Below are 18696 nucleotides of genomic sequence, written 5' to 3' on the forward strand. Positions count from 1 at the left end.
TTTGTAGAACAGTTGAATTTGATTATGTCCGAAGGTCCCCTCCAGTGTGAATTATTCCAAAGTTATCCTGCAATCATAATGACTTTCCATTATAAATTATTTAGTGCAGTAGTGAAAACACTGCCAGGATGCATGAAAGAAAGCAAGATTTTATTATTGACAAAAATGTCCTTTGATACACTTCCTACTATTGAGAATTGGTATAAGAAAATCTTAAAAATATTAGCTTTTCCTGTTAAATAAAAATTGAAGGCATTTACCCATTCTCCTAGTTGAGTGTCTGTCCCCATAATAAGTTAAACATTAAAAAAAAACAAACCCTCAAACATTACATGAAGTTTTACATACTTGTATAAACACACACCCACACAGATTTATGGACCTTTGCTGGTACATTATGCATATGAAAGTAACTACTCAAGAGAAACAGAATAGTTGAGAACAGAAAGGACCCCTTAGATCATCCAGTCCAACCTCCCAGCTCAGGCCAGAGTGACCCCCCACAGGTAACCCAGGGCCATGTCCAATCAGGTTTTCAGTATCTCCACATAGAAGAGACAATACTTTAAAAAATCAAACCAAAACAACCCTAAACTTGCTCTGATTTGTTGTGATATGCCTAAATTGTTCAGAGTGTTCCTGATTCACAGTTTTATTTATACTGTTTCTGTATTTTATAGCCTGTGAGCAAAAAAAAAAAAAAGACAAAAGTCAACCTGAATACACTATAACAAACTCATACAGAAAATAGCACTTGATAACTTTTTTGAAATTTAGAGACTCTAAAGCTTATTCATCAGAAAGTAAAAAATCTTTAGGTTAATAAACAAGAAAGCCTGAAAACTGGTGCAAAAGGTTCCCACATGGTTTGAATAAATTTAATAATAAGAACAGCACAGGTTTCATGCACAACTCAAGGACCTGCTACACAGACTATTTTTCCCCCTTAATTTTACAGAATGTGAGACTGCCCTGCTGAATAAAGATTCACTACTTAGATTACTTTGCAATGATTTTTCAGAAGTAACACAATGCTCTAGGGTGTTTCTCTAACCAGGCAGCACACAGTGATTGACCAGCCTTTACCATGAATTTATTATTTCAATAGCTTTCAATATCAACGTGGTTAGACATATCCCCATTTGGCTAATTTCAAATGAAAAGTGGAAGTTGTTATATTCCCATAAAAATATTTTTGGCTAGAACTGAATGTGAGATTACCTGCAACTACTCACATACCTGTAGGCACAAACAGGCCTTGGTGAATTCACAGCACCAAAATCCTCCCTGCTCAGATGATCTTTAAAGGTCCCTTGCAACCCAAACCATTGTGATTCTACAGGTTTTATTGCACATTGATGATAATCACAGTTACTACTGCAGAGCTTAAGGGTAAAATGGGGGAACATCCTGTGCCAGGTACTGTGTAAACAGGAGCTACATACGGCTACACTGCTCATTGCAGCACAGTGAAAAGACAGCCCAACACATTTTATTCAGCCTGGGATTTTGGTCTGCTTTTATGAAGCATCTTTCCTCCCAAGCTAGAACATCTCATCTCCAGCATTCAAATAAAATTTTATTGACAACTGAATTCAGGTAACTCCACACAACTCTCTTGTATTACGGCAAAGTACCATCCTGAGGCCTATTTCTGTTTCAAACATACAAGTGTTAGGAAGGTGTGATAACAAGTGGTGTCCTGTATTTCCAAATAAACTGGATTACTCCTGAAATCTTGGCTTGACTAGCTGTACACATTGTTTCACAGGACCAGTAATCCACAGCTTTAGCACAAAACACATTTTATCATTGGGGTTAAAGAGATTTACCTTGTGAGCCTCATTTACACAGCTAATTACATTATTGCTTGGCTGAATCCTTCCTGCTCTCATCACACATGCAAAATGCCATCTGCCCTAGTAAATCTAACTAGCCAGATGAACTCTTAATTTACCAATGCAATTTGTGAAGAAATATTAAGTACCTCTGAGGATCTCCAGTTAAGAAAACATAATCACTAACTCCTGCATTGCAAGAGTACTGCGTCTATAGACCAAATATCTCATTACTCTGGCAGGAAAATGAGGTTATCACTAAGTGTGCTTCTTAGAACTGCTCTACAGAAAGAGATAGCAAAAATAATAGAGATTTAAAAATAATCTGTCTGGCAATTAAGTACCAACATAAATTAATTACAAATTCTTCTGCCATGGAAGCTTTTCAAATCTAGGTGACAGGAAAATAACTGGAGTAAAACCTTTGGGAATGCTATGCTTTCACTTCACTCAAAAAATTCCACCGAGCCAGTTCAGCTGTAGTGCAACTCCAGCATTAATCAAATTATGCCAGAAATTAATGTCTTTTTATGCATAAATATAATGTTAAGGAACTATACATAATATATTATGTTTCTATTCTGAAAGGTCTTCAAACAGTAAGAACCAAGCATTCATATTGTACTAAAAGATTTCTTCCAAACAAAGGGGAGAATTACATAGATAATACAAATGATCAATTAGTAACTATTTTATGCCTATCTCATTCTCTTGTATAAAACAATATTTCAGTCCACTCCTGTCTATCCATAATAGATAGAGTCAATGGACTACATACACATTGAACAGTTCAGAACCTCTCTGAATATAGGTCAATTAGTCTGACATTAATGAATTAAAATTACTTCAAACTTGAGGGTTTTTCCTAATCATGAGTAACACTAATGAATATCACCTGCAAAGCCAAGAAAACCAGGAAAGCCTTTCAGACTTATCAGAGACAAAAACCTTCTAGGTATCTTAAAGCAAGTTTTACAAGTTCAGTTTACTGACATTTTAAAATACTTGCTTTGACTAGAATGGGGTTTTGGTGGTTTCCCCAAAGCCTCAAGCCATAGCCTCTACCATGGCCAGATTTGGCTCCCACTTAAGAGGTCTCCTTTTTAAGGTAACCCAAGGTTACCTGTGGTCCCCTTTACTGTCCCTGCCTCCATGAGGGCTCTGCTCTCTCTTTGCTGTCCCTAATCCCACAGCATCACTTCCCTCTGGTTCCACTGCAGAGCAAGGTGAGAGCTCAGGAATGCTGATGGCTGTGCAGAATCCATCATGCATGGCTGGTACACTGCAGAGAGGGAGGGCCCGGGCACACTCTGCACACCCCATGTGCTCTGTCCTCTCTGTGCACAGCAGGAAGAAAAGTCGCTGTGTAGGACAAGTGGGAAGTCTCATAGACAAGGAGATCTTCCAAATTCCCACACAGTAAGAGACCACTGTGGTGCACAGATAAGGAGTCTAATCCAGGCATTCACTCATATAGTCCAGACTATTCCTTTCCAACTTTGGATTGAAAGGCTTCAGTCCCCTCTTCACAATACCTTCCTTGGACAGACCTAGGACATAGCCCTTGTCCTTAGAAGAGACAAGAGCCTCCTTAGACAATTTCTCCCCCCTCTTTTTAGGCAAAGTCTCTCTATATACAATTCACTTTTTTTCTTTCTATTGAGTTACTGGAAACATCAGGTTGATTCAGCTTCTACCCTCTTGTTTGTTTCAAGAGGCAATTCTGACCCTCTTCCCTTTGAGCACAACTCCTGAACAACACACAGATCTTCCGTTGCATCAGTAGCCCACACACAACATCCATTTCCATTACAGAGGTGGTGAAAGGAAATTCTCTGTTCAACCACCTATTCACATGCATTAAAGAAATAATGAGCAAAAAATCAACATGCCTTTTGGACAAGACAAAAAGACAATTAAGAAAGGAAATTCACTGCTGTACTTCATCGCTAATGTGCAAAATAAAGCCCTAAAACCTGTTATTGCACAATGCCCAGAAAAACTTGTTTGAATGGAGATCAAAATCCAACAAGTACATACTAAATTGCTTAAGTATTTTAGCCTCTCATCCGCTATGGCAATCTGCCTTGTCACCCTCTTCATGCCTTCAGCATGCAGTTTCCTCTCATCAACATGATCACTGTCCATTCCCATTCTCTGACTTTAATTACATATTCTTTAATTACATATTGTTATCCTACAGCACTCTGGCTGTCACAAAATTCAACAACACACACTATGACACAAGCAAAAACACAATACATACATTTTTAAGGTCTTGGCAGGTTTGTAAAGCATGTGCTGCTTTATTCATAACTGAAAAGACAAGCTAGCAGACCTAGAAGTGCACGTTAAATTATACTGCAGGCAGTGAAGGGCAACGTGGGAGACAGCAGGGAGCAGAGATGCAATATGAAGTAGGTAATGAGGAGATGAAAAGCTATGAGCAGGGTTGAAACCTTAGAAATGGCCTAACAGGGAGAGCTTTAGCCAGACAACAGGTAAGAGTAAGCATGGTCGAGCTGCTGAAGACAAGGAACTGCATGGCAGCCACAGCTTCCAAGGTAACTGGAATGTGAAATTAAGGAAACTCCCTTTACACCCTTCCTAACAGAAAACAACATTGGTCTACTGAAGAAATAAATTATACAGCAGCAGAGCAGATAAAAGTTACAGTCAATGAACTTAGTTCATGCACATAAAAAAGGTCCCCAATTACCAAAAATGGAAGTTAGTAGTTAGGAGGACCAAACAGGTACTTTAAGACCTCCACAGGAAATCCTCACACCACACAGCTGCCCCAAACTTGAGGGTGTTAACTTGGGGTTACTCTTCAGCACAGTCACATTTTCTCCTTAGGCACATTCTGCTTTCCATTGACACGCACAGACAATGTTAAAGAGCCTGGCCAAGGAAAAGGTTTGAAGAAAAAAGAAATAGCCACAATATCAACCGTTACAGGATGCATGGAATGAAAGAGTTCTCCTTTGAAAACAACCATTGCAGGGGCTTTCTAGTTGTTCCTTGCTACAAAGAAAGTTCTGTTCTTGCTGAAGTTTTGGAAGAAGAAAAAACAGAGAGAAGCCTTTAGAAAAATCCTTCCTTAGGAGGCTGCAATGAATTTGCATGCATCACGCGGACACAAAATGAAGCTGAAAGCTTTGAAGAAGAATTCCACACAGAAAGTACATTCTCTCTTTTTCTGAAGGCAACAAAACTTCTGTAGCACATTGTTTGTGCCATGACAGCTATTTTTGCGCTTGCTTTGCTTGCAGTAGCTACCCTCAAGTTCTCCCTAGGCCACCATCTGGTAAGGATTTACAACAGATTACAGGCAAAGATTTACTTGGTGCACTGTATGTCTGTCTGGTTTAGCATGCTGCACAGGCTGAGCAACTTCTTGATAGGTTGGGTTGTGGACATCATGGACTTGTAACATTGATCAAAGTAGTAAATATTTGGACTGTATGAACAACATTTTTTTCTCTTCCTTTATCTCCTCAGGAGTTGCTGTAAACTGAGTAAAGCACAGAAAATCCTCTCTTGCATAACTTGGATTATTGGAAATATGAACACAGATAATTAATTGAGAATGACATGCTGGAGACCTGCTGACCAGATTACCTCAGTGACTGGCATTCTGGCAGCTTCCCTGAGACTCCTCAGAATTCCCTTTCTCCGCTTCCCCATTTTTGCAAGAGCCACAACTTTCCACATATGTTTGATAACTGGGGAATACATATTGCTTTAAAGTACTACAGAGACCACTATTTCACTCAAAAATCAAAGCAAAAGTAAAGATTGCTGCTCTGAAGAGAGCTCATTAGACCTGATGCTTGGATTTATTCAGTACAGGTGCAAGCATCTTTCAGCTGAATTGAACTGCCAAAGCAATACTTGATAGTAGTAGCAATATTCACATTCACAACTGTAATCACATTTTGAAGTTCACCAAAATAAAATAATTTTATATATTTTCTGTCAAAAGAAAGATCCTGACTATGTTATGATGCAATACAAGTCATAATTTAATCACACAAGTGTTTTTAGGTAAGAAATTTATGTACTTATTGAAAAAGGTGTGAAAGTAGGTTTGTGGGGCTTTTTAATGACTGGCAGGCTTACACTAAAATGTATACACTGATAGATTAGTCAGCTTAAACTACACTGACTGACATTTGTGACACCTGGTTGCTCTTCTAACATGAAGATAACTCACTTTTGGAAAAAGGAAGAAGTATACTAAAAAGCTTTAATGCATATATGGAAAATTTTCCTACTGTGAAAAGTATAATTAACATTTACACATTTATTTTGCTCCAGCAACTTTTTAATATTTCATATTCACTTGGAAAAGGCACCACTTTGGTTACAATCTGAAAGTTACAAAGACCATCTTGAGAGGCAAAAAGCAATAGTGAGAAAAAGGGAGAGGAAAAAATACTGATTGTCATTTTCAATGTAATGAAAACTGACTAGGAGGACTGTGGAAAGATTCCTTGCAAAGATGCATCAAGCTGTCCTCACTTCAGCTGACATCATTCAAGAAAATCCATCACTGAACAAGACTTAGGGCTTTATTTTTCTGTGAACAACCACCTAAACAAATCACCAGACAAATATAATAGGGCTAGGCTGTGCTATCTTATTACGATGGTCTGCAACAAAGAAAAGAGAGCTCAAATTACTGTCTTTCCAATAACAGGCAGTCTCTGTACAGTATTTCATATGATTTACTCAAAATGCTTCATAGCAGCCAAGATGATGAAAGAACTGAGAAGTCCCTTGGAATCTCGTGCAAATATAATTCCAATAAATTCAGTGATATTCCCCCCACCCTTCTCTCCCCATCACTTCCAGAGCTATAAGTTAGAAATGAGAATGAGGTTCAGCACTATAGCACTATGTGGATAGCTAAGCCTGTAAAAATTAAATGAAGGGGCAGGATGAATAGCACAGTAGTAGCTACTGCTAAACTGGGAAAACCATGGTGTCTCAGTAGAGCTGCCTGAATACCAGCAGCTGCAGACATCTTTTGGGTTATCTTCCAAGAGGTTCATTGATGGTGCCAGATACTGTGGCTGATTCTAAACCTGTTCTGTCCCACTTCTCACTATAGGAGGTGCTGCAGGTATGCTCTGCAAGTCTCACAAAAGCTATGATGCTTTTAGTGGTACTAAAAGTACAACAGTGCTAAGTATCTAAATATATGCATTTCCAGAACACAGTACTTCAGCTTAAAAAAAAAAAATAAAAAATATGCAAACCCCACCAATGAAGACTCCACTAAGTTTGACAAACAAACAAGGCCATGTCCACTCACAATACCATCCAGTACTCACACCCCTCCCTTCCTTGTAGTGAGCAGCCCTGGATTTTGTTGCATCCAGAATTTATCTCCTGTATGCTGAAGCAGGGAATGCTGCTGATCAGCCCTCTGGCTATACCTTTTGTCTCCTACTAACAAGCACAGACAAACAGAACAGGGTCAGGACAGTTTTAAGGATTGTCCAGCTATAACTATCAGCAGGTTTCCTGAGTTCCTCAGTATTCCACACAGAATATGTCCAACCCACTAGACAGAGATGTTCCCATAGACAGCATGTAGCTGCCTCATCTGGAATGGGGAGAAGGCAGTTTAAACTGGGGAAACAGGAGCAGAATACCACACAACAAGCCTCTTTAATTTATGATTAATAATAAACTCCAAGACGCATGGCTGTTTGAGGTACCCTGCAGGAATTACCACAGCCATCTGTGCTACTGCCACTTTCAAGTACCCTTCCCATGGAAAGTAACTCAATGCCCTCAAACTCTACCTGAGCTTTGTTTTTTTTAGTTTCTCCCTTCTGTCCTAAGTGTTAAAATTGTAAAGTTGAACTGATGTTTTCCAATTGCTGTCAAAGCATGTTTTTTCTCCTAGGCATAGCTGGCAGGCAGAATTACACCAGATCAGGGCAAGCACTGAGGATACTGCAGAATTTCAGGTGGGCATAAAGAGCAAGAATTCCAGATTATCAACTATGCTAACTGATTAAAAAATTACTTCCATATTTTTCCTAAAATGCCTGTCTGCAAAAGAGGTTCCTTGCTTACATAATCCAAAAGAAGTGGGCAGGAAGGCATCAGAGAAGCCTTAACCTTTGCAACTGGAGTTTTCTGTGGTAGCCTCCAGCAGATCATATATATAAGCCTCCCCTCCCTAAAACCCCTGTCTCCTCCCTGCCCACAGAAAGTCCTTTAGACAAGCAATCTGTTACTCTGCCATTCTGAATAAATCAGGGGAAAAAGAATTACTCTTCTGATGCCTAAGAAAACTAAAAAGCCAACCTTAAAACTGCTTCAGAAATGTTCTCAGACTGCTCCTCACTTACATGGGCATGTCACCAAGAAGAGCAGCTCTTAACTTCCCAACACAAAATGAGCAGTGATTTTTTTTAACACTATTTCCTTAAATGTATATGAGTAGGCAGAGAAAAGAAGAGGCTAAATTATCTCATATGTTCCTGCTGCTCCATCTTCCCCAGTATTTCCAACATTGCATACAAGAAATTTCTTTCAATGTATATGCTGTATTTCCAAATAAAGGAGCACTGCTATCCCAAATCTTCACCACCACTGTATACAACACCTGTCACTGCATTTTGCAGTGCGCCTGTCACACCTGCATTTTTGATATACACATTTAAGCCACTATTCTAAATTCACACCACAGCTTTACTCACAGCTGTGGAAAAACACCAGAGGGATGGAGGGAAGGCATCGACTGTCACTTGACAACAGAACTGAACCAATCTAACAGCTAGTTTACTAATGGGCAGATTGCTCTTCCCCTCATCTCAGTTCCTGCACCAGTTCCACCTGTGCTCCCAACCCAGCTCCAGGATGTAAGCTTTGAGAAAACTAACCCAGCTGCACAAGGGGACTGCTATCAAACACTAGCTCAAAAAAAGTAGTATATCACATCCAAACTAAAACTGGAACTTCACACAACTGGAAAAAAAAAGATATCCTAAATTATGTTTTTATGAAATGTTATGAATGGCTACAGGTACCTGTGCAAAATTTTATGGTGCTGGACTTTGGCACCTGCAGAGTCAGAGCCAGAGCACAATCCTCTCTCACAATCCTCTCAAATTTCTCCCACCTAGAGCAGACGTGCTCAGCATTCCTGGGAAAAATCTTAAGTTTAAAAGTAAAAGGGCACTACCAACTACAAATAACTGAGCTTAGCTCCAACATTCAGGCATACACATCTGTCTTTGTAGGGGAGCTGTGGGAGACTTATTATGAACAGGAAACAAATTTGAAGTAAAAATGAGCACTGAAGAATTAAGTTACAGAAGGCAGAGAAGCTAGTTTGACACACGCAGACACAAATTAATTCTGCCTTACCAAGTTTAAGTGAGGGGGGTGATAAGTGTTTTGACTACTTGCTTTAGAGCCTCCACACAGCCAATAGATTTAAAAAGTCAGTATCCTAGGAGCTCATCAAACCTACCCAGAACAAAAAGGTTTTGCATATGCATTTTCTATTACAGCTATATTAGCTACAGATATAGTTTATTTTCACATCAAGTTACAGATTTCTTCTTCAAAATATCTGGAAATAATTTAATTGCTGAATACACTCATGTGATTTATTATTGAGATAACACAAGACTAACCTGCTGAACTTCACAATCTGCAGCCCCTTTACAGGCTGACTAGATGAGGAGAAAAAGACACAGGACCTGACATTAAAACAGTCAAGTTCTGATCCTCAGCCTGATAAAACTGTTCAGCAAGCAATACTCTGCAGTCAGAAAGAACTGAGAGGTATAGTCCAGGCCTAAAAATCATCTTTTTTTTGTTCCCCACAGCAAACAGTTCATTTAACTCTTCACACTATCTTTTGCCCAGGATGTACCTGCATTCAACAGTTGACTTTTATGTTAAAGTTGAATTCCGTCTTCAGCAGAAATGCTTATCTAGAGTAAAGTCAGAAGCTGGAGAAAAGCAGTTGTAACTGCAGTATGTTCAGCTACAGTAGGGTAAGGTAAACAGGCTTGTAAGTTTTTGTTGTATTTCTAAAAACAGGAGCAGGAGCTTCATTCCCAGCTTCTTTCCTTTGTGAAGACTTCATTTTTTTATTACAAGACACAAGTCGTGAAGCCAAAGGTTTGTTGGGCACAGACTGCTGGCAACTGGAATCTTTGCTGGATCTCTGATCTCTTATTCCAACTAACAACTGTTTCCATGGGAACAAAGACAAAACTATGATCATCCACAGCAGCCACAGCATCATACTGACCATGCCCTGTCCATACCAAGTTCATATCTGATGGTTTCCAGCACAACAGATGACATGCACCATCTCACAACCATGAAGTGACAACTTTATCAATAAATCAATGCTACAGTTTATGAGAATTTTTATGTAAGAAAAACTGATTATTCATTTTGTTAGATGTCCTCCTTCTTTGCTAAGTGATAGATGGAACTTGTAATTTTCCTATTATCATCTCTTTATTTTAAGTGGTGTTATTAACAAGAATGAAAATGATGCCTCTATCTTAAACAGTCCTCAACATAAGAAGTAGCAGCACAATCATTATCATGGAGGAACAAAGGCACGCTGAGATTAAAGTCACCTACTGAGCCTCAGGTAACAAACGGTGACCAGTCTTTTCCACTCCAGTGAATCATTAACTCAAAGTGGAGGCTGCTTCCCTGAATAAGAGCTAACTCATTCCCATTTACAGCAGTACATCATCTGGTAGTGAGCAAAAAAATATTTGACTGGTGGAATTGAAAGCAGAAACTATTTAGACTCACTGAAGCACTGCAATCAGATATTCTAATTCACCTCTTCTGAGCTAGTCTCTTGCCATATCCAAAGAGCACAGTGCTGGTCTTAAAAATTCAGCAATTTAAAAAATTCTTAAAGGCATTACAGTTCCTTGCCCTGGTTCTGTTACTGTATTTTACATGAGAACTATATTTAATCTGATTAATAACTTACTTATTAAATCGAAACTTAAAGTTGTATTTCCACAAACTTGATGGCATGAATAAATTTAGAAGGGAATAAATAATTACTTATCTAGATGTAACTAGAAGAAAACCATCTCACAAAATATTTCTTGACTGATTTTTTCTTTAAGCGATCCCTTTCAACTGTCGAGTCTTAGCAGCATGCAATTAAGAATAACACTTCCCAAAGACTCATGTACTTATTATCTTTTTTTATCATAGCATAATAATAAAGCATAAAGGCGTATAGTATATGTATAAATATATAGTATATATTTATACAGTCTAAAGCATAAAAGTATTAAGTATAAAGGCATACTTTGCACTGAAGGAATATGAATATTATCCATCAGAGCACTATAAGATGACTTACAAAGGCAGGAGTATCTACATGCAATTAGACAATCCTATCACTTCGTCTCCTCCCAGGTAAGAGTACTAATACCTTAGAAAACCAAACATTGAATACTTCCAAGTATTAGGAAAAAGACTACTAAGATCAAAGGTCTAAGTGATTGCTGCCAAGGCTTACACAAAAATAATACTTCTCTAACCTGTGGTTATATGCAATACATTGGGGCGTCAACCTGAAGCTAACTGTTCTAAAGCACCAGTCCCATCAGAACCATGAAGTCTGAAATAGAAACATCAAAAGGCTTGATTTCTGTGCCCATTTGTCATCATGTTTATTTTCTTCTCTGAATCAGAGTTAAATCTATTTCAATTTAAAAAACCCAAACAAAACAAAACAACCATTTTAAATATGTAACTGCACCATTAATACACTGAATGTATTATGAAAATAGAACATATGGCAAAAGAGATTATGGGGATTAGCCAATTAAATGGCATGACTCAAACCGACATGATCCGCCAAATCTGTGTTTTGCAGTGAAGTATGTGGGGCCATGGGAACATGACTTCACTTAATGCAAATAACAAAGGCAAAGTTCTAAAAATACCTGATTTGGCAAAAAGCAAGGAGACTTCAAGGAAGTAAGGAGAAGTGTGAAATGTTCGAGCTTACAAGCTAAGAAAAAATTCTTTACTTCTTTAATGCTGGAGTTCACAATACCAACTTGATGTAGAACTTATTACGAGCAGTCCCACCAGAAAATAGCCTTGACCATGAAGTCTATACTCTCTAATTAGTCACATGCTTAGGACATAAGACATTAATTTTGACATACAAGACTACAGACCAAATTCTCGGTAATATGAAAAAACACAGTAAATGTCTCGGTGAAATCAAGTTTCCACAAGCGAAAGAGAACAAAATATTCAAGCAGAGCTCCAGGCAGAGTGGAGGCCTGCTTCTAGGAGTTGAATGCAGATGGAAATCCTCACCATCAGGTCTCACAGAGACACAAATAGTTCACCTGATCATTTAACAGAAGGAAAGAGGCAAAAGAAAAAGTAGTATCTGGAACCAGTGCCTCCTAAAAGTGAGATTACTGTCACCTTCATGCAACTGCCCTCATTACACCTTGTGCAAGATCTGCTCAAAAGACACATCCTGCAGGAAAACAGGCCATTTTTCTGGCCTGTTTTAAGAAAGCCCATTTTTTCTGGCCCACTGCAGAATAATTATCCTGTTGGTTAACCCCTGGGATTCTGAGCACTTGCCTAAATAGAATTGATTCATTCAAGTTCAACTGAGCTCATTCTTCTACAGTTATGTCAGAGATGCATGAAGAAACATCAAAAATCCAAGCAAACAGCATATATCATACACATATGTGACCCATTAGACTAATGAATTTAAGGCTTTATATTACTAAAGGTTTAAATTTATAAATTGCAAGCTGTTTTACAAAATAATATAAACACCTTTTATACACAGTTGCAGCTAAATCACCAAAAGAATCAGTTTCAAACCAAAGCCATTTTTACATCTAATTAAGTTCACCTTGATACAATTTTAAATGCCAGTATCACGCAGAAGCATTAGCACTTTTAAGAGCTAAATGAAACAAAAAGCATGTCGAAAAGTTGATAAGACTACAAAATCCACAATTTCCAAAAGCACCTTTTAATCAATGCAACATCAATAAAGTTGCACACACTTCTCCAACATCTTAAGTTTTCCTTTAGAAGGGACAGTTTAGGAAGAAACAAAGGGGAAAAAAAAGTCTCATTAAAAGAAGTGCAGTTTCAAGTTTTAACCTGACAGCTTTCAAAGGAACAAGAAACTACACATGGCTGTGTAATGGAACTGCTCTTACATAAAACCTGACCATGGATGTACATATATGGAAACAAATGAAATTTATTTCAAATTTCCTGGGCTAAATCTTATAATGTTATAACCACCAACTGTTTATCACAATGTGAAAAATTCAGCTGTCTCTCATGGATTTAATGCTAAATACAAAGCAGCTTATCCTCTACTTCTATCTCATGCTACTTCAGTTAAGAAAACAAGCCTCAAATCCATCAGTGACAGCTCTGAGATATGTAAGCAAAATTCTGTGAAAGGTCACCAATATTTCATTTTCATTAACAACCTCCTCCCCATTATGCTTAGCAAAAAAATATTGTCTTATTCACAACTGTACAGATTTCCAAACTGTAGCAGATGCTACTTACAAAGCCCTTCCTATATTTTACTTCCTGATTATGGCCTTGGTATCTATGATAGGGTGTATCAATATAATACACCCTTTTGTAGGGTGGATTATATATATAACAACATATATAAAACAATATAGCAACATCAATAACAAATCTGTATTTTAAACAGAAGTAGTTATCCGCTTACCTTGAGGAAAAGTATTTGGCTGCACTAAGTACAGGAATGCATGTACTATTTTAAACAAAATTCCTATTGCCCCAGGTTCATGGTATGCACCTGTATCATAGGTCTTGGCTGGTACAAATCCAAAATCCAAAGTTCCAGGAGGTGGTTTGTATATAGGCTGTACCTCTGAAATTGTACTTCCACAAAACAGCAGCATCAGCAAACAGAGTTCCACAGCCATAGTGAGCAGTATTCATAAAATTGGAGGTAGAGGTATTTGTCCGGCCAAGTCTAGAAATCTTCAATACATTCACTTGAGGAGTAGCTTTCTAGCCAGGACAATGCTGTGCACTCTCACACCTTCAATTCTTAAATGTATTTTCGCTTCAGAGGGGAACAGCAGCTCTCCTGAAACAGCAGCCTCTTGTGAAAATGACTCAGCGCACCATCACTGGCAAAAAGAAGGAACAGCTCATTAACACATGTGCAAGCAAATAGCAAAGTGCAAGACAACCTGCAATCTTCTGTGGAAATTGAACGTATCAACAGCTGCAAAAGTGAGACTGACAGGACAGGGAAGAAAAACATTTTGAGGTTTGTGAATAATATCTCATACCACATACATTGTACTTGAAAGAGGTGGAAAAAGAATTATGCACAGTTCCAGGTCAGTGAGTTTTCAAAAACAAAGAGAACGTTGATACAGCTCCAAGGGAAACAAAACTAAAGGAGCATTGCATGAATTGCGCTTCTAAGTACAATATGTCATGTCACAACAATTACACAATGCATTTAATTACCACCTGATGGTTCTGTAGCTGATGACACATTACAAGTCATGCCCTGTATTTGTTTAATTTACACCTTCTAGCAAAACCTTCAATCCTAGATACTCTTAACTGTTTTCCAAGATTGAAGAAAAAAATTATACCTCACTAAAATGTTACCAAAACAAAAAAAAAAATCCAAAACCAACAAGACATCACCCTCTTGACAGATGACAATGGGTGTCAGCAATTACTTTCTATTAATTCAAGCTATCTCAAAGCTCTCCTTAGGAACTAGAGAAGTCAACAATTTTTATTTACAGCTTGCTAAAGCTGAGTGTCATTAAGATGACTTAGGATGGTTAAAAATGTTTAAGAATATTCTGAATCTTCAAAACTGCAGCAGCCTAATCTACCACTACTTCAGAAATGTAAACAGAAACACCCCTGGCTTTCCAACAAATTAAGTGACCATGTCTTGATCTACAAGAAGCCAGGTAAGACTCCTTCATTTCAGCATGCAACAACAGTCTCTGAGGAAACAGACCAAAACCAACCAAATGAAAGGCAAGAGAGAAGCTGGTGCCATTCTCTGGTTCTGGAAGCTGCACATACCTGATAAGTGTGCCAGTGAGCACAGCACTGACCTTCCCACCCTCAGCCCTGCTTCTCTTTGGGACCTTTTGTTGAACCCCCAGAGTGCCACTGGCAGGGCCATGTGGGAGCACACTGCTCATGACAAGACATCACTTCCACCCAGGGAGCACCAACTGCCTTCCCAAGCACAGCCGGGCCTCTGCTGCCCTTTTCAGCAGCACTGCCCAAGAAAAAAGCTTTCAATCTCCACTTTGGTTTTCAGACCATTCACCAGCAAGAATGACAGCAAAATAACACAAACACCTCATGGCTTCTGTCAGCCCAATGCTACACCAACACCTTGACTTCCAAGGGATGCTGAAGACAGAGACTTAAAACCTGCAGTAAGGTAAGACTTAAATCTCTCCCATGCTTTACAGTCTCTGGTTAAACACCAGCTACCTTTCTGAAAACCAGACCTTGCAAGAAGTCAAAAACACATTGCAAGCTTGTTTAGTAGTCAGTGCTGCACTCAAAGGATAGGTCAAGAAAAACAAGGAACAAAGAAATACAAGATCAGATCAAAGACCTAGAGACAGTTTTGTTTCTACACTGCTCAAATGAGTTAAGAGGGAACACTCAAGCCTATCTTTCTTCCTTATGGCTTACGAAAACCAAGAAGAACAAACAGTAATAATGCTACGATTAGCACAATTTTCCAACCCTTATTCAAAAATGTGATGTTAGCAACCCCTCTGAAATATGCTCAACACAAGCACACAGTAATTTAGAACACAATACCATGGAAAAGAATGTTCTGTTAAAGATTAATGAAAGAAAACAAAAAGTTCAAATCCAAAATATTCATTTTTCTCCTTTAATGTTTTACTACGACTAGTAGTATCTTCAGCCTAGAAGATACTTTTTAGTGAAGTTTTATCATATGTGCATCTTGCTATAAGGCTGAACACAGAGATGATTAAAAAGTGAAAACTGCTTAGGCTGCAGTTTATTGTCAAATCTCAAGAAACCTACAGGACAAAATCTCACAAGACCACAACTAGATGAAAAAAAATCATTTTGCCTTTATGGCAGAACAGTGAAAATTATGCAAGACTGATACACTACTGTTCTGATGCTAAAATTACCTTTGTTTTTACATGTATTCCTCATATATATATTCACAGCTCTGTGGACTACTATTGTACAGCTATATAGTTTCCTACCTAACTCTAGTACTTTTCCTATTAGACAAATTCCTGAAGGCCGGTTCTAATCTTGCTTCTTCTGGAAATCAAAGCCGAGCCACCTTCTCAAGACAATTTCTCATGTTTTAGACATAAACAAGGTAGAGCTAGTAGCAAGGAGAAGGGGGCTTCAGAGGGGGTCAAACCAAGAGGGGAATTACTTCATTAACTGTAGTTCTATTTGGGGATTTTCCTCAATTATGCTAATTTGCTAAATTTATAAAAGTGTAAAAGCCCTATATCACATATACCTTTTCAATGCAATTTCAGCATGCATGACAGTGTGCTGTGCACCTGGAGGGACCATTTAATGTGAAGTGATAAAACCACTTTTTATCACCTTAACCTTGTTTGGCTCTTGATTTTAGGGGCTCAAAGGCAACAGTTCAATTTTTTTCCTTAAAAAGAGATTTCAACAATTTTTCTGAGTCAGGTTTAGTTTTCTGGAGATTTCTGAAGTACTGAAGTTGCAACACTTCAGTGAGTCAGGAGAAAAAGCTCACACATGGTAACTGAGCCTTGATTCTAAAAGTTAAGGAAACAGATGCAAAAGCATCCATTTCAGTGAAATGTTAGGTGTGGTTGAGAAAGATGAAATTGAGAAGACTATGACTTCTCTAACTGGTGTCTTAAGGCAAAGCCCTCTGTAGTGCCCTGTTAAATTAGAGAGAGGGCAGAAGAAGACAAAGTACACACACAACTTTTTTGTAAGATTTTAGATTAAAGACAATTTAAAGTCTATCTAATTACACAAACAGGCAAATAAAACAGTTAAAATATTCTCCCAATACAGGAAAACAATCACTACACCTTCTAGAAGTAAGTAGTCATGTATTAACCAAGTGGGCATTTTTAAGACAAGGATACCACTGAAATTGCAAAGACACTCCCTGTACTGTGAAAACTAACAATTTTTAGTGGAAAAACCTTTGTTTCCAATTCTACACAGTCTTCAGTCAAGCTTTTATAAAATTCAAGTGAGTTTCCTGCAAATCAACAAATATGCAGAATTATGACCATGTTCTCTTCCTCTCCCTTTGCTGGCACATATATCACAGCAAACATGGTGTATATACAATCTATACTGGGCAATTCCTCCAGACTGACACCAGTTCTTCTCTATACTACATAAAACACTCATATTTTCAAGGTTACATTAATAATAATCAGGAACTTGCAGAAACACTATTAAACCTATAAGTTAAGATGCCTCTCAGCATCTAATATGTATTCAACCTACCTAAAAATAACTCATGTAAAAAGCTCCCAGCAATTCTCCTTTTCTTGATATCTAAAAGAAACTTAGCTGGGAGCTTATTAGTAGTTAAGTATGTTAGATAAACAGCATTAAAGATGAAAAATCTATCCCTGAAATCTGTAATACTGCGAACTTCAAAAATGACATACACAGGAGTGACACAAATAAAGAGAACTGAATAGCAGTTTATGCTAATCTTCATTGCAGCATGTGGGCATCTCATTTCCACAGACACAGTGTGGCATCACTGCAGTCAGTGAGTTACAGGAACTGCCAGCACCACTCTCTCCAAGTTCAAGTAAACAGTGAATGAAAAGAAGCTGTGTGAAACTTTGAAATGCTTACAGTAATTATCAAATAGGCTACCAATTTCATTACTATACACCCTGTGAAGTACTTAACAAGTTAAAATAAATTAAAGATTTTCATTATTATGTGTGGTTCGCAAATGTCCATTTGGAAGAGACTCAAGCTTTTGCATTTTATTCTGTGGCTGACACTAATATTCTATATGTACAAGTCACTAAGCATAACTCCTGGGGTTTTAAACACCACCTGTGGAGAACATAATCACTCAAATATGCAGCAGCATTATCATCTCAGATATATTCTATCCTGTTACTAAAAGTATTTTCCAAAACCAACCTCTGCTTTAAGTTTAACAAGGGAAGAGGAGACAGAGCTAGATACTTTAGTTCAGCAACTTCCATGATACACCAACTGTGAATAACAGAGCTCAGAGGCAGCATGATGTGCAGCTCTTTGTTCCAATGGGACTGGCCTCCTTCTGTTTAACACCACAATCCATGCAAATACAGCACTGCAGTGCAGCGATGCAACCATGATTAACCCCGTGAACTGAAATTCAATCAGCCAGGGGCTAGACTGCTAAAGCTCAATGAGGGTGCCTGCTGGCAGTGAACCAGGATGGGCTGGGATGGTGGTAGATGCAGTTTTCCACAGGAAGCCCACATAAAGGTTCTGAGTACATTTGTTACATTTTTTCAATCACACATTTGAAAATCCAAGTCCATGATCCCTGTCCACTATGCCAGTAATCACCAGAAGTGAAATTAAAACAGGCACAAAACAGAGTTAGAGGCAGACTGAAACTCCTAAGTATGGGAAAAAAAATAAACAAAAAACAACCAAACCCACACCACCACCTTCCTATTCAAGGAACCCACAAGCAAGCCACGTTAGATACTGGCAGGTTAAAAAAATAGAGTTTTCTGTTACAAAATCTGCCTAGGCC

The 18696-nt window shown here is 38.2% G+C and overlaps 1 protein-coding gene across 1 annotated transcript in view; it reads right to left on the reverse strand.

The window, feature by feature from the left end:
* Window positions 1–13834, reverse strand: part of PROM1 (prominin 1) — a gene marked incomplete at both ends in the record, with an annotated part of 51102 nt that extends 37268 nt beyond the window's left edge. The window contains one exon of the mRNA XM_084204516.1: window positions 13615–13834. Within this exon, the coding sequence (XP_084060642.1) occupies window positions 13615–13834 (220 nt within the window). The remainder of the gene's footprint in view (window positions 1–13614) is intronic.
* Window positions 13835–18696: the final 4862 nt, after the last annotated feature.

This window comes from Fringilla coelebs (genome assembly GCF_963513975.1).
Source record: "Fringilla coelebs genome assembly, chromosome: 4".
Lineage (NCBI taxonomy): Eukaryota > Metazoa > Chordata > Aves > Passeriformes > Fringillidae > Fringilla > Fringilla coelebs.